Source organism: Pteropus alecto, unplaced genomic scaffold, assembly GCF_000325575.1.
Source record: "Pteropus alecto unplaced genomic scaffold, ASM32557v1 scaffold71, whole genome shotgun sequence".
NCBI classification, from domain to species: Eukaryota; Metazoa; Chordata; class Mammalia; order Chiroptera; family Pteropodidae; genus Pteropus; species Pteropus alecto.
In genome coordinates, this window is record NW_006433024.1 from 11,962,378 (window position 1) to 11,977,011 (window position 14,634).

Consider the following 14,634-nt stretch of genomic DNA (forward strand, 5'->3'; position numbering starts at 1 on the left):
GGAGAGAGAGAGAGAGAGAGACAGACAGACAGACAGACAGACAGACAGATTGTAATAGGGATCAAGCCAACATGCTATCGGGGGAAAAATCAATATTGATGCCATTTTCACATGCTGAAAATGAATAAAAGAAAAAACAAGCAGACAACAGACAGACAACAGACAGATTGTAATAGGGATCAAGCCAACATGGTATCGGGGGAAACATCAATATTGATGCCATTTTCAGATGCTGAAAATGAATAAAAGAAAAAACAAGCAGACAGAGTCCTCCAAATATACTAAAAGGCTCAATCCATAATTTATGGCAAATAACCATATGGGCAGTGACTCTGATGTACATTATAATATGCTAGATTATTCTTGTTGAGTATTTAGTTATAAAACTCACTTTCAAATGTGTTTAGCTAGTTTTTGATCAAACAGCAGAGTAATCTGCTTTTAACTTAAATAGAATATTAGAGAAAACATTTATTATAATATGTTCAAACTATAGCATATAGTTTGCTTTAGTGTCAAAGACTGATATTTTAAGTTAATTATATTTCTCTGAATAATTTTGGAGTACTTATGGTGAGCTGTGTGACCTATTGAGAAGAATAAAGAATGGTTCCTGACATCAGGAAGCTTATAGTCTAATAGGAAAGATAGTCTTTTCCTGTGCTTTTGTGTGTGTGTGAGAAGAGAAGTACAAGCAAGATTTCTTGGAGGAGGTGGTGTTCGAGGTGGGCTTTCAAAGAAGGATAGGATTTTATCAGGTAGATACAGACTGTTAGGTAACCCTTCTCTGTGTTCCCATAGCACCAGCTGTGCACCATTATTATAGCACTAAATACAGTATACTACCAATGTTATTTCTTTGTATGTCTGTATCCTGAGTGGATTATAAAATCTACTAGTTAGGACTGCATGCTGTTATTCATCTTTGTATTCCCAGCACCTAGCACAGTGCCTGTTGGATAGTAGACATACATGAAATATTTGTTAAATTTATGATATGAAGTATAATAGTCTCATTTAGTTTCAGAGCATCAATGAAGAACTTGAGACAATATTACATACTGATTTAGTATATCAATGATTACATTAAGTTCAACTGCATCTAAAATAATGAAATAATTTGGAAAAATAAAAAGTAACAGCTAATCAAAACAAGATAGGTATTGCTTTCTCTCTTGTGTGAAAGAAGTCTGGATGTAGGCAGTTTAAGGCTGGTATGGAAGAACCATGATGTTATCAAGAATCTAGGTTCTTTCCAGCTCCACTCTGTCATCCTTAGGGTGTAATCCTAGTCACGGACTGCTGGAGATCTAGCCAGCACATTTGAGTTCAAGACAATAGGCGTAGGAAAGTGAAGAAGGGCACACACCTCTATTTTGAGAGAATCCTCCAGAAGTTGCACACATTGCTGCTTGTGCTTCTTTGGCCAGAATTCAGTACCATGGCCTCATCTAGTTGCAGGGGAGGCTGGGAAATAGTTTTTTTCCCCCAGACTACAATGTATCTAGCTAGCTAAAGGTGAGGTCTGTTACTAAGGAAAAATGGGAGAATGAATATGAAAAGACCAAGCAGTCTTGCAAAGTCTTTGCAATCTATGGATTTGAGTCCTGGCTCTGTTACTTATTGGCTGTGTCATGTTGGATAATTCACTCAGCCTCTTTGAGTCTTGATTTCCTCATCTGTAACATGAGTATAATAATTGTTTCTCCTCATTGGATTATAGTGAGGAACAAACAAGATCATACATGTAAAGAGCTTAGCACAATGCCTGGGATATAATAAGCCTTCAGCAATTGGCTCTTATTCTTATTACTGTTATAAAGCCATCTGAGGTTCTATTCTGAGTTCAATGCCAGACCAGTTAGTCTGGCAGCAGTAGAAGTTCTGGATACCAAGTTTCTTTGGGTGAAAACTATTCAGCCCCCTCTCCTTCTGCTCCTTCTGCCTGCTCTATTCTGGTGGGTAGATAGGCTGGTGAAAAACTTGTCTTCAGAGAAGAGGTTCCTGTATATTTCAGTGTCCTGCTGGTGCCTTCTGCACTAGCTAACCAAAACACAGCTGGTAGGTCTAATTTTAGGTTCATAAGTCTTGCTTGTTGTCCTCTTTAGATTCTGTTTTACATTCTGAACTGTGGGAAGTTTTCATAGAAGCAGAAGGGATGCAGGGCTGTCTGGTTAGAAAAGAGCCTCCATTTTCTTTCCAGTAGGCAACGTGGGGAGAGATGTTAATAGGCATCCCTGTTGTTCTCCCCTCTGTACTTTGGGTCTGTGTGAACCCTAGCTGGGTGAAAGTTGTGTTGAGTGGTAGACTCTGACTTCATGTGTATGAAAAATGAAAATGCTAACCTTCAACTGAGGTTATAAAACTAAGAATCTAGGAACTCTTGTCTGCTGTTGAATTTTGAGGTTCTTTCCAGAGATCAGAATAGTAATAGTAATAGTTATTGAGTAGTTTTAGGTCAGGTGCTTTTCATTTATTTTTTTCATTTGATCTCAATACAACTTCCACAATAAGCTATGTATTATGATTCTCAGATGAAGAAACTGATACCCAGAGAGGTTGCACTTTGCAGAAGGTCACCTATCTAATAAGAGGAAGGACTAGGTGTGACTCCAAAGTACATGTTCTTTCCACCATCCCATTTTGCCTCTATTCTTACTTAATTTTCCCCACTTATGTTTACCCTTTCAAAGTTGTACACATACTCTCCTGATGTTTACTATCTATATGAAGATATTTAATTGATACATATTTTCTGAATATTCTAAAATTATTCTTTCCCTTTTACCTGACGTTTTCTTCCTGTATATTTTACATAGTATTTTGATTAGTAACATATCGTTTTGTTCATTTTTTTCCATTCAGAACTTCTCTAGGTCAGTACTTGATACTTAGTAGTTAGTCGCTCAATATAGTGTTATTTAGTTAATAATAACAATAACAATGATAACTAAAATTTATTGAGAATTTATAGGCCAGATTCTGTACTATAAATTTCATATTATCTCATTAAATTTTTACCACAATTCTTTGAAGTTGAGAAATATATAAATTTTTAAATTAAATAAATATTGTAAATATTAAATATATAAAAATATTTTTATATATTATTTTAAGTTAGCGTAATATATATTTTTTTACTTTGATCTGTTTGTTTAATCAGGTAGAGTAATTTGGGCAGTAGGGAATTTAACAATAAACAATTCTAAATCTCTGGTCTCATTGTATGAGCAAAACAGGCATAAGCAAGTTAAACAGTGAATAATATTTCAAATAAAGATAAGTATTATGAATAACAAACTAGTTGAAAGAGAGAGAGAGTGACTGGGATGGGGGAATGAGGGAGGCTGTTTAAGAAACTGAAAGGACTTTTTCGAGGAAGTGACCTGAGTATAGTTAGAGCCAGTGATGGCAAGATCTGGGGGCATAGTGGTCCAGGTGGAGGGAATAGTGAATGTAGAGGCTCTGAGATGGAACAAACTTACTGAGGGATAAAAAGGATGGCCGGAATGTAATGAGTAAGAGTGGGAGCGGGGAGGAGTAGTAGATAAGGTCACATTACCAAGTAGGCCATAATAAGGATTTTGGATTTTATTTTGAGTAGCCATAGACTTTATGCAAGGGAATAAGTGATTTATGTTATTAAAATTTCACCCCGATTCCTCTGTGGAGAATGGACTGTACGGTAGCTGGAGTGGGAGCAGTAATGTTGCTTGGACTAGGGAGTAGTGGAGATAGTGAAGAGTAGTTGAAAATGGCATATGTTTTAGAGTTAGGTCTAAAAAGACTTGGTGATGGGTTTTCTTGGGCCCAAAAATGATTTTGGATCTGAGCAACTATATAAAGATAGTTGCTTAACATAGTGGATTTAAAGTTGGAATATCAAATAATGTGAAAAAGGTGGTAAAGAATTTTTGTACATGGCATGGTGATACTAAAATTTAGTTCTCTATCCTTTTGACAAGGCTTTGCTTTCTGATTTGATTCCTTAGGAGTAATCTTATCCATTCTATCTTCCACTCCTTTTTCCACTGTTTCCATTGCTTTTCCCAAACAAAACCTGTTTGTAAAAATGACAAAATTGAGTTGATATTTTTTAAAGCATGGTACCAACACAAGGCCAGTGGGATGAGAAAAAAATAAAATGCACAGCCAGTATTCTTTCTCAACTCAGCATCTTCTGATTCTTTGTAATGTAGAATTCAATACTTAGGAGCCAGTTGAGGATATTTAAGTGACTTATATTTACATTTCTACTGACACAGGACTTTTCTTTTGGTACACCTTGGTTATTGGCATTAGACTAAACTGACTCCTATAAAAGTACAGAGACTGGTTGTAAAGAAATAGTTCTTGTCGTGATGCCATTTTGACCTTCCACATTCCACCTTTGTTTTTAACCCTTGTCCATTTTTCAAAGGATGTTTACATCAGAATGAACTATATTATTCCTATGTTTTGGAGTAAATGGATGGAAATGTGTCTATGAGATATTGTGAACCTCTCTGAAGAAAGATACTTCAACTTTCTTGGTGTTGAAATACAAGGACCCTTAGAGGTAAACAAACAAACAAACAAACACTTTTAGAGAGAGTTGCTTCCGGAGACAGCAACTTCAAATGTCTACAGGGACCAGAAAGGTAATGTAAATGAGAGAAGCAAGCCAGAGTAACTCTGGCAGACTGGAGAGAGCTTGCCTTGCCTAAAGTGGGTAGCTGCTTTTCAACTTCAGCCAGTTGCTGCTAGGTGGGAATGGGAGGAAGCCCAATACAATCATACCTTTCAGATTTTCAAAAGAAGCTAGAAATCTTTATTGTTATATCTTCTGATTTTTAAATTAGCATCTAATTTAAGAATTCCCAGTGTGCTGTGTGGGACAACACTCTCAAAGTCTAAAAGTTCTGTAGACTGCCTGCCGAAAATTTCTAGGTTCTGGTTTGTCCCATTTTCTTCATTTACAGTTTGAGAAACAACTGAGTTGTATAAAATGACTTTTTGAAGCTCACACAGCAGTTAGTAGCAGAAGTAGGAATGGAACCTGGGTCTCTTTTCTCTGTGCAATTCTCTTTAAACTATAGGAAGCTTAAACTTTTTTGAGACTCTGAGGAAAGCAAATGTCTTTTTCTCTAGACAACTGCATGTACATTGTAAATCTTGCATATAGTTTTGGGGATTTCAAACTCACTGAGATCTACGCATGAACACCAGGTAAAGTACTCTCTCTTTTACCTGCCGATTCATTTGTTTCACTGCACACACAGGAAACAGTGTCCCAGTACTTACATTTAGGCAAACTCATGGAGAGAGGCACTCGAAGCAGAAGCTCTAGGTCTGTCTTCCCTTCCTCCTTCCTTTCTGTTCTGTATTCCAAATCTTAATTAGACAGTAGGACTACATGTAGGTAAGTCTAAGACTCTTCCTACTACAAACCCTGATACCAGTCCCTCCGTCTTTGCTTTTTCTAGTCTTTGACATGTATATGTCACCCATAGAAAATCAGTTTTGTGTATTTTTTTAAAAAAATAAATGATATTTATAGTATGTATCATTTTGCAAGTGTTTTTTTCTTTTAATTCAACATTATGTCTTTTATTCAGGTACAAACAGATCTACTTCATTCTCATTTGCTATTTTATACTCCATATTTTGTTAATTCCATAGTTTATCAATCCACTATTGATGGATGCTTAGGATGTTTCCAGTTTTTCACTACAAAGAGTGCTGCAATATATATTTTTGTGCGTGCCTCCTTGACACATGTGCTCGTGTTTCTCAAGAGGAGAGAGAATGGGACTTACTAGTAATGTGATTTCAGCGTGGCTTTATCATTTTATACCAGCAAATTATGAAAGTCTGTAATTTCCCCAAAGCTCCACATTACTTGATGTTATCAAATCAAAACTTTTTTTTCAGTATGATGTATAAAATGATCTTAAGTAATTTGAGCTTTTTTAAAAAATTTTTTCATGTGTTTATTAGCCATTTCACATTTCTATTATGTTCAAGTCCTTTGTTGGGATTTCTTTTGGGCGTGTCTTTTTCTTATTTATGGGAATCCCTAACGTATTTTCGTGTGTATTCTTGATACCAGCCTCTCTGTTGTATACGTTTTAATCTTTCATTTAGATCTTTCTGATCCTGGTTTTGTTATTAACTAGCTCTGTAATTTTGGGGATATTGTTTGACATCTACAGAACCATTTTTCTCCATTACTAAGTGAGAATACACTACTTTGTAGTTATTTTGTTACTGTGAAATGCCAGTGAAAGAGCGTATGAGCTCTGTGATTTTGCAGTTCTTCATTTGATTTCTACCAGCCATTTCCTCATCTGTAAAATGGCTTTTTAGATTTATTCTGAAATGCCAGTGGAAAAGCATATGGAAGTGCTTTGGAAAGTAAAGAATAGCTTTAAATGTAAACCATTTTGTTTTTTCTTTGGCTTTATTATAACTCATCCCTAGGAGTTGGCTTTTGTGAAGCATCCCACATTTCCACAGATTGATTGAACTGAGGAGTGGGTGTTACAACATAGCACTTGTCTCTTTTTATTCTGCACTCTCTTGGGGGAGGAAAGAGGTACATAAGATATGCTCACATTGAATTTCATGTTCTTGGAATGCACTGGGTGAGATGGAGGTGGAGAACAGCAGTATCAAGAGAAACTCACTTCTTCACCACTCACAGTGCTTGCACCAAGGACTGACATAGTAGAATCTGGCTGCTTATAGAACCAAATGTCTAGAAGGTTTGAATTATCCTGCCTTTTGTTATTATTCTGGTCCGCTTCTCAATTAGAACTCAGGTTTCAGAGACAGCTGTTCTGTTCTACCACAGTTAGGAAGTATAAAGATATAGTCTCTTGTTCCTATTCCCTTTTGGCTGATGACTGCCCTATGCAAACAAATAATTTGATACTCGAATACCACCTTAGACCTAGAAAACCCTGTGCCCCTGCCCTATGTTCCATATTTTAAAGGGCCCTTCCTTTGGCCATGCCTATCCCCTTCTAGACTACTTTCCAAGTACTCAGGACCTAAGAATTACCTGATGAAATGTCCTGAACCTGCTTCTAAGGCCTGCAGAACCTCTTTCTAGTTCTTTCTCCCAAAGACAGATCAAGCTATTAGACCCCACCCCTGATGTCTGCTTTCCTAGGTTCTAGGGTGACTAAGGGCCACTGCTTGAGAGGGATGTTTTCAGAACCTAGGTGTACTAGCTTGACCTTCTGTGTATAAGGCCTCTTGAGGTGGTAAAAGAAAGGTAGATTGGGAGGCCAGGGTCTTCTATTTGTACTCTTGCCCAGTCCTGCAACTGTCAGGGGCAGGTCTGCCCAGAGGAGCCTCTCCATTCTGATTGCAAGGAGGTGGGATGGGCAAATTTCTTGAAGGGAGAGTCCCTGTGCCTCTCCTCTGTCTCTCTCATGGGTAGGCAGTGCTGCTGATGCTTTGTTACAAGGAAAAAGGATTCTGCTGACATGGTGTATTTTTATGAAAGAAGGCTAAGGGTTTCCTTATCTCTCCACACAAGGCGTATCTGCCTGCAAACAGGCTGTCTGCTTCTTAGGGATTCCTTCATCATTCTGTTTCCTTTCTGACTGTTTTAAGGCACAGTTTCATGAATTCCTTTCTATTCTCTAGAGCCAGAGGGAAAGTCATAATATATCAGGGTTCTTGTTGAAGAGCTTAAAATGGGCGCTGGCAGCTGGGTTGTGAGGAAAGGGAGCTTTCCAGGGACAAGTGACCTGCTTGTTCAGCCAATGAGAAGCAGGTTAGAGGAATGATATCACCAGACAGGCTTTATTGTCTGATCATCTCGTAAAAGCAGGATTGTGTCTGGCGACTTAACCCTTTTTTAGGTACTTCGGGTCTCACCCACTCCCTGGTATGTGACCTCCAGGTTTCTTTTTCCAGTTGTCTGCTATGAGACCACAGAAGTTAAAGATTGAAATTGGTGAAAATGTTTCAAGAGTTGTAAACCATCCTTTTAAAAATACAAATTATTAAAATTTAGAACCATAGAATGAGAATGCCAATGAAGATGTGTTACATCAGACTTTTACTGTGTAGACTTGGGAGAGAAAGGAGGTTAAAGAGAAAAAAGATTTAGCCTTTAGTCTATTTTAATCTATATGATGGGGTCTTACTAAGTACATATTTCCTGTTTTGGAGGAATTGAAATTGGTTTTGCAAATTTGGAAAATATCACTGATTCTGAGGCCAATTTCTAGTAACATAGTCGTAGAATTTGTTTATATTGTACTTTACTCTCCCTTCACTAAAATGGTAATCATTTTACTTCTTCATGCTTCCTTTTTGTTACTGGTAAAATGAGGGTGATGATCCTACCCTATCTTGTAGAGGAGTTAAATTAGAAAATAAACTAATTCATGTGATTCTAGATAGTGCTATACATGTATTATTAGGGCATTTATTTCTTAAGATTTCATGTTTATTCATTCATTTGTTCAGCAGACTTTTGCTTTTTTTTAAATTAAGTTTATTGGGGTAACATTGGTTAACACAGTTATATAATTTTCAGGTGTACATTATAATTTGACATCTATATATTCTTTGTGTGATTACCACCCAGAGTCCAGTTTCCTTCATCAGCAGGCTTTTTCAAATGCCTTCTTGATGCTAGGCACAGATACAGAGGTAAAAGATGTAATTCTTAACCCTTAAGGAATTTAAAACATTGTGAGGGAGACTGACAATAATAATAAAAATGTCTCATTTATTGTATTTACCCTATTATACGACCTATTATAAGCACCTTGACATGTATTATCTCATTTAATCTTATTACAACCCTATGAACTAGGTGCCATGTTTAGCTTCATATTACAGATAAAAAATCGAGGCACAGGGAGGCTAAGTGATTTGTCTAAGAAATGGGACTTGAATCCAGACAGTGTAGCTTTAGCATCTCTGCTCTAAATCTATACTGACCAATATAGTAGTCACTATATTGTGTACGGTTTTGGAGCAGTTGAAAAATGGTTGGTCCAAATTGAATTGGGCTGTGTGAAATACATACTAGATTTCAAAGACCTAGTATGAAAATGTAAAATACCCTCATGTTAAAACTACATGTTTCAGTGATCATATTTTAGATATGCTAAGTAAAATATATTAAAGTTAATTTCACTTTATTTTTGTGGCTACTAGAAAACTTAGAATTACATATGTGACTTGCATTTATTGCTTACATTACATTTCTTTTGGACCGTGCTAATCTAAGTCATTACAATGCAATAACAACAATAATAGTAGAAGATGACGTTTATAGAACATTTAACTGTGTGCCACATACTATGCTAATACCTTTACAAACACTATTTCAATTAAGCCTCATATTAACCCTGTTTATTACCCCCTTTTATAGAAGGGGAGAAGGTTTGAGAAAGTCCATGATTTGCCTGAGGTTAATCAACTAGTTATTGACGGACCCCAAATGTGAAACCTGTACTCAGGTTTTTGACACAGACAAACATATATGTTTGACTCAAAAACCTGTACTCAACCAGCATACTGTAATACTATTTCCAATTATATCTCAGGGCATTTTCTTTGTTTTTATTTTTATAAGGATATTTAATATTGCATACTTCTGTATTCGGTGTGTAGAAGTTCAATATAGAAATCTCTAGGTAATAAAATAGACACCCCAGAAGGAAATCTCTTTTACAGAGCCTTGGCCCTGAGTGAATACCGGCATAGTTGAGCCCTGTGATGAAGCAGTGAGTCAGCTTGTACTAATTGCATTTAATTTTTATTCCAGTAGTTCTTTCAGGTGACTGGGCAATGTATGTCCGAATCCTCTTTGTCAATAGAGAAGAGGATGAGGGGAAACACCATTTTCCTTAGTTATTTAGTTCTCTTGGCTGAGAACAAGAAAAATTACTTTCTGTTTCATTGTCCTATGAAATGCTGTTCGTGTTCAGGAAAGCAACAAAATGCTGTCTAATGACCCCTGACTTTTCTTTTTTCTAGAGCAAAGATTCAGGCGGATTAAAGGCGGCTATGATAGAGTTGGTGGAAAGGTTAAAGTTCAAGAGCTCAGACCCTAAAGTAAGTATTGTTTTGGAATTTCGAGGGTATTGGTACTCCAAGTATGGGTATCCCTCACTTTTTGAGAGTTCACTTTACATCACTTTGCTTTTACAAAAGACCTGCCTTAGTACCTGTTTTCACTAACTGAAAGAAATCCGAAGAAGATTTTCACTTTTATGAAGTAAAAAGAGCCTTCAGCCTTTGTTTTGCAGCGAGCTGTTATAGAGGCAGCACACACTCCTAGCAGCAAGAGTGGTCCCGCCAAGTTCCTTTCCCAAGAACTACACTCAGCATCAAGTCACCAAAGCTTTGAGCTGTGTCTGTGAGCATCTGTGCTTTATCTCTATTTATTTTGTGCATCCATTAGCAAGGTGTGTCCTAAGGTACCAGAAAAGCCTAAGAGAACTTCTAAAGGTGTTACACTTAGCGTAAAACTGGACATAATTAAACATATTTGGTATGATTTGGTAGGTTATTTTTTGGATCTGGAACACTCAGAAATTTTTCTATGTAAATTAACGGTAATTGCTTCTTCACTTTACACCATTTCAGCTTGTGAAAGTTTTCATAGAAGTAGGGGAACCTGTATTTCATTCTTCTTGAGCTGAGTTCGAGGGATGTTAACGATCATCTATCTGAACACCGCATCAAGATCTAATTACGCCTACTCATCAAAAGCAGTGTTCTAATATGCCTAGAGATAAGTCATCTATTTTTTTCCTTTCTGTATTTTATGACTTAGAACACATAATCATTAATTGTTTTCCCTGAACTGCAGACAAGTGCATTTTTAATCTTCCTTTACTGAGCCTTGGAGACCACTGTCCCCTGTCCATTAAATTCAGCCAAAGGCATCTGAGATACTGATCAGCTTAGTGCTGGGGACTAGAACAGGCTCCAGACCCATCCAGTGGGTGTTCAGCACTAGTATCTTATCTCTTCCCCATTTACAGGAGCCAGCTTCTACTGCAGGTGCTTTTGTCCTCACGGTCTGGAGTCTGGTCTGGGGAATGGTTTAAGCTTCTCAGCTTTCTTTGCAAGATGTTGGGAGCTGTAGGATTGATATCTTAGGAGATGCCACACAGGGTGGGAGTGGACTAGGAACTGAACATGCCAGAGAGATTATGACTAACCCAGCCTCCCTTCTCCTACCCAGAAACTTACTGTGATACCACCTGGTAGTGGTGTCAGCTGGCTCTGCCCGAGAGTCAAAGCCTCTCACAATTAAGTTAGAAAAGGAGCATGATTATTTGACTTTTTATATCTCTTTTTTTTCCCTTTCATTTAAAGTTCTTCGTAAGAGAAATAAGACTAGCATTTCTTGAGCATCTCCTGAGAGCCAGGCACCATGCTAGGAGCCTTACATACTTAAAAAAAATTGTGGTAAAATATACATAATAAAATTTACCTTTACAACCATTTTTAAGTGTACAGTTTAGTGGCATTAAGTATATTCATGGTGTTGTGTAACCATCATCACCATCCATCTCTAGAACTTATTCATTATCCCAAACTGAAATTCTGTACCTATTACACACTAATTCCTATTCCTACTCTTGCACACTTATGATTGCTTCAGCAACCCAATAAAGTAGCTTATTTATATTATTTTTAAGGACACTGAGACTCAGAGAGGTAGGGCCATTTGTCCCAAATCTAGTATAATTTAGTCTGGGATTCAAACTCTGACTCCAGTGCCTGTGCTTTTTTTTTTAATATCATGCCGTAGACCAGCCCTAAGTCTCATCTTCCTACCATATAATCACATTATGCCTCTGTTTTCTTATCTGAAATGCTGTGTGAGGCAAAGCCACAGACAATGACAGGCTCTTCAAAAGGTGGCTGCAGTCACCAATCTACAAAATAATTTTCTCTTCATAGAGCATTGAAAGTATTGGGGGCTCAAGTAATATTTCTTCTGTGGTAGTTAGGTTTCCAGAGGTAGAGAGTATCTTGATACACAGAGGAAAACTGGGGTAACCTTTATCAATTTTCTTAGCTCAACATAGATCCCTGATACAAGTTGTTTTCCTTTAGTGAGGATGAACCAACTAATTATTAAAGATCACCGAAAGGTTTTTTTTAACCAAGTTTCTGTGGTTTCTGGGACAATAGCTATGCTGAAGGAGACAACTGTATTTTTTGTTTCTGCCACACCCACATGCTCGTAGGCAGTGAAAAATGAGAGGATATATACAGATTACACTGAGTGGCTTCTGTGCATGATGATAATACAGGTAAAGTGCTCTGGGATCCTTCATGAATGCATGGAGTACTTCTGATGGGAAATTTGCCAAAGATGAAAGAATTGAGTGGTCCCATGAGAGCAACTCGTGGAAGCTTTAGGATTTTCCCATGATAAACTAAACAATATTTGTTGGGACCTGACTAAACAATATTTTTTGGGACTTGACTTGATCTTGGATATGTGTTTACACACTCACCTCTTTTTTATCTTCTCTTTATCTTGCCCTGGATTAGTTCCCACCAGTCGATTTTGTTTTCAGGCCTCTTTCTACTCTTCATATGCATATGCTGTCTGTCTGTCTGTCTGTCTATCTATCTATCTATCTATCTATCTATCTATCTATCTATCTATCTGTCTGTCTATCTATCTATCATCCATCTAATCTTTCTAATCTATCTAATCTAATCTATCTGGAGCCAGCTTGAAGAAAGACCACCATAATTGTAGAATGACTACCAGATCACAAAGTGAGGGATGGTGAAAAATGGGACACTTAAATACATAATTTCTGCAACAAAGAAAAATTTCCCAGAAATAGCTTGGTGTCTGCCAAGAAAATCCTTAAGTTTTCAGTCTGTTCTGTTTTCTCTCAGAACCCCACCATCCCTTTTTAAAATTGGCCTATTTAAGAAAGGCAGAATCTCAAGCTTTGTGACCTGTTATTTCCCGGTACAGCAGCTTTACATAGAAACACTGATTGAGTCGTGGAGCACTGAGGACTACCTCTACCTCACTTCCTCCAGAATCTCCTAAAGCATCACAAAGCTTGATTAGTCCAGATACTGAAGTCTCCTGGGACTGAGTTAATTTTTACCTTGAAGTTTGCCAGAGAATAGTGGAAGAAGCCTAGATTAACCATTTTTTTAAATTAAAAAAATAATATATGTTTATAGATTAAAAACTACAGATATCCATAAAGGAAAGGTAAAATGAATTTCCCCCTAGTTAACCACTATTAACAATTCTAGACGTTTCCATGTGGAATACGTTACTAAGATCTTTTGTACAAATTATACTATATGGTTTTATTACACAGAATATCTTAGATATTTTTTGTGTGTCTGTAATATAGACTTAATTCTTCTTAATGAGATGCTTCATTTTGTCCAAAATATTTGTTAGATACCCTCTTTTCTTTCAGACCAGTGGTTCTCAAACTTTAGTGTACATGAAAATCACCTGGAGGACTTATTAAAATACAGTGTTGTGTCCCACCCCCAGACTTTCTGATTTAGTGCGTCTAGAGTAGCTAGAGACTGTGCTGGACCTTGGCTATTTTCCTTCTCTCTAATTTTGATTTTTTTCATTCTTTTTAGCAAATAGCCCTTGTAAATGAGTCCAACTGATTTCCACTTTGAAAAAAATGACATACATAATAATCTAGACTTAGAAAACAAATAAATTGAGATGAGGTCTCAAAGGAGTAGGGGAGAGGAAAAGGAGGTAGACTGAGCAGTCAGCTCAGGCTACCTAAGAGGACAGGATTCCTTTAAACCGTCACGTCCAACAGAGAAATAGCAAAGCCAAAAAGAAGGAAAGGGGTTCTGGTCAGGATTTAAGAGGACTCCAAGGCCCATGCCATGGTCCAGGCATGGGCTGAGTTCCAAAACCAGAGCACTAGCTAGAGACATCAAATCTCAGCCAGTAGGGTTGAGCCTGAGGGTAGGAATCAGAGCCAGTGATGATTGGTATTTAAGGCACAGGGCCAGATGAAGTTGCGTTCGTACATGTTGCTATGGTGAACCTCGTTTTAAAGGGTGCATACCTGCAGAAATCTAGAACTTTGTTTACAAGATCGAGTGTTTACACGGTCCAGGTTGCAAACATTTTTTTCAGATAAACTTTTTGGAAACATCTATTGCACAAAGCAGGATTTTTGTGTGTAGATTTCTTATATTTATGCTAGACTTTAGGGAAATCAAAAGAGATGGTTAATCTGTGTGTGTGCGTGTGTGTGTACCTGGATTTTTAGGAAATTTAAGTATTCTGAGTTCTTTACAGCTTTCCTTTGTGGTGACGAGGCAGTTCTTTCAAAGTTTACTCAGAGGAAGGTGAAGCTTGGAAAACACATCAGTTTCCTTCTCTTTTTTCCTCTGCTCAGCCTCTCAGAAAGCATTGGACCAAAAGCATAACAGAAGCTCATTCAAAGTAACCTGCTAACTTCTCTTTTTTTTAAAAAATGATTTTTTAAATTTAGTTTCAAGTATGCAGTACATTGTTTAGACATCTATATAGTTCATAAAACGATCCCCTCAACGCTCCCTCCTTCCCCTGGCCCTCCACCTAGCCATCATATTAATGCTGTCAACTATCAGCCACTAATTTGTACTTCT

At 37.2% G+C, this 14,634-nt stretch overlaps 1 protein-coding gene across 2 annotated transcripts in view; it reads left to right on the forward strand.

Annotated features, from left to right (window-relative positions):
* TRIM44 (tripartite motif containing 44) overlaps window positions 1-14,634 on the forward strand; it is a 97,572-nt gene that overhangs the window by 7,800 nt on the left and 75,138 nt on the right. For both annotated transcript variants that reach the window (XM_015586401.2, XM_015586400.1), the window contains exon 2: window positions 9,994-10,071. In XM_015586401.2, coding sequence (XP_015441887.1) covers window positions 9,994-10,071 — 78 coding nt within the window. The remainder of the gene's footprint in view (window positions 1-9,993; window positions 10,072-14,634) is intronic.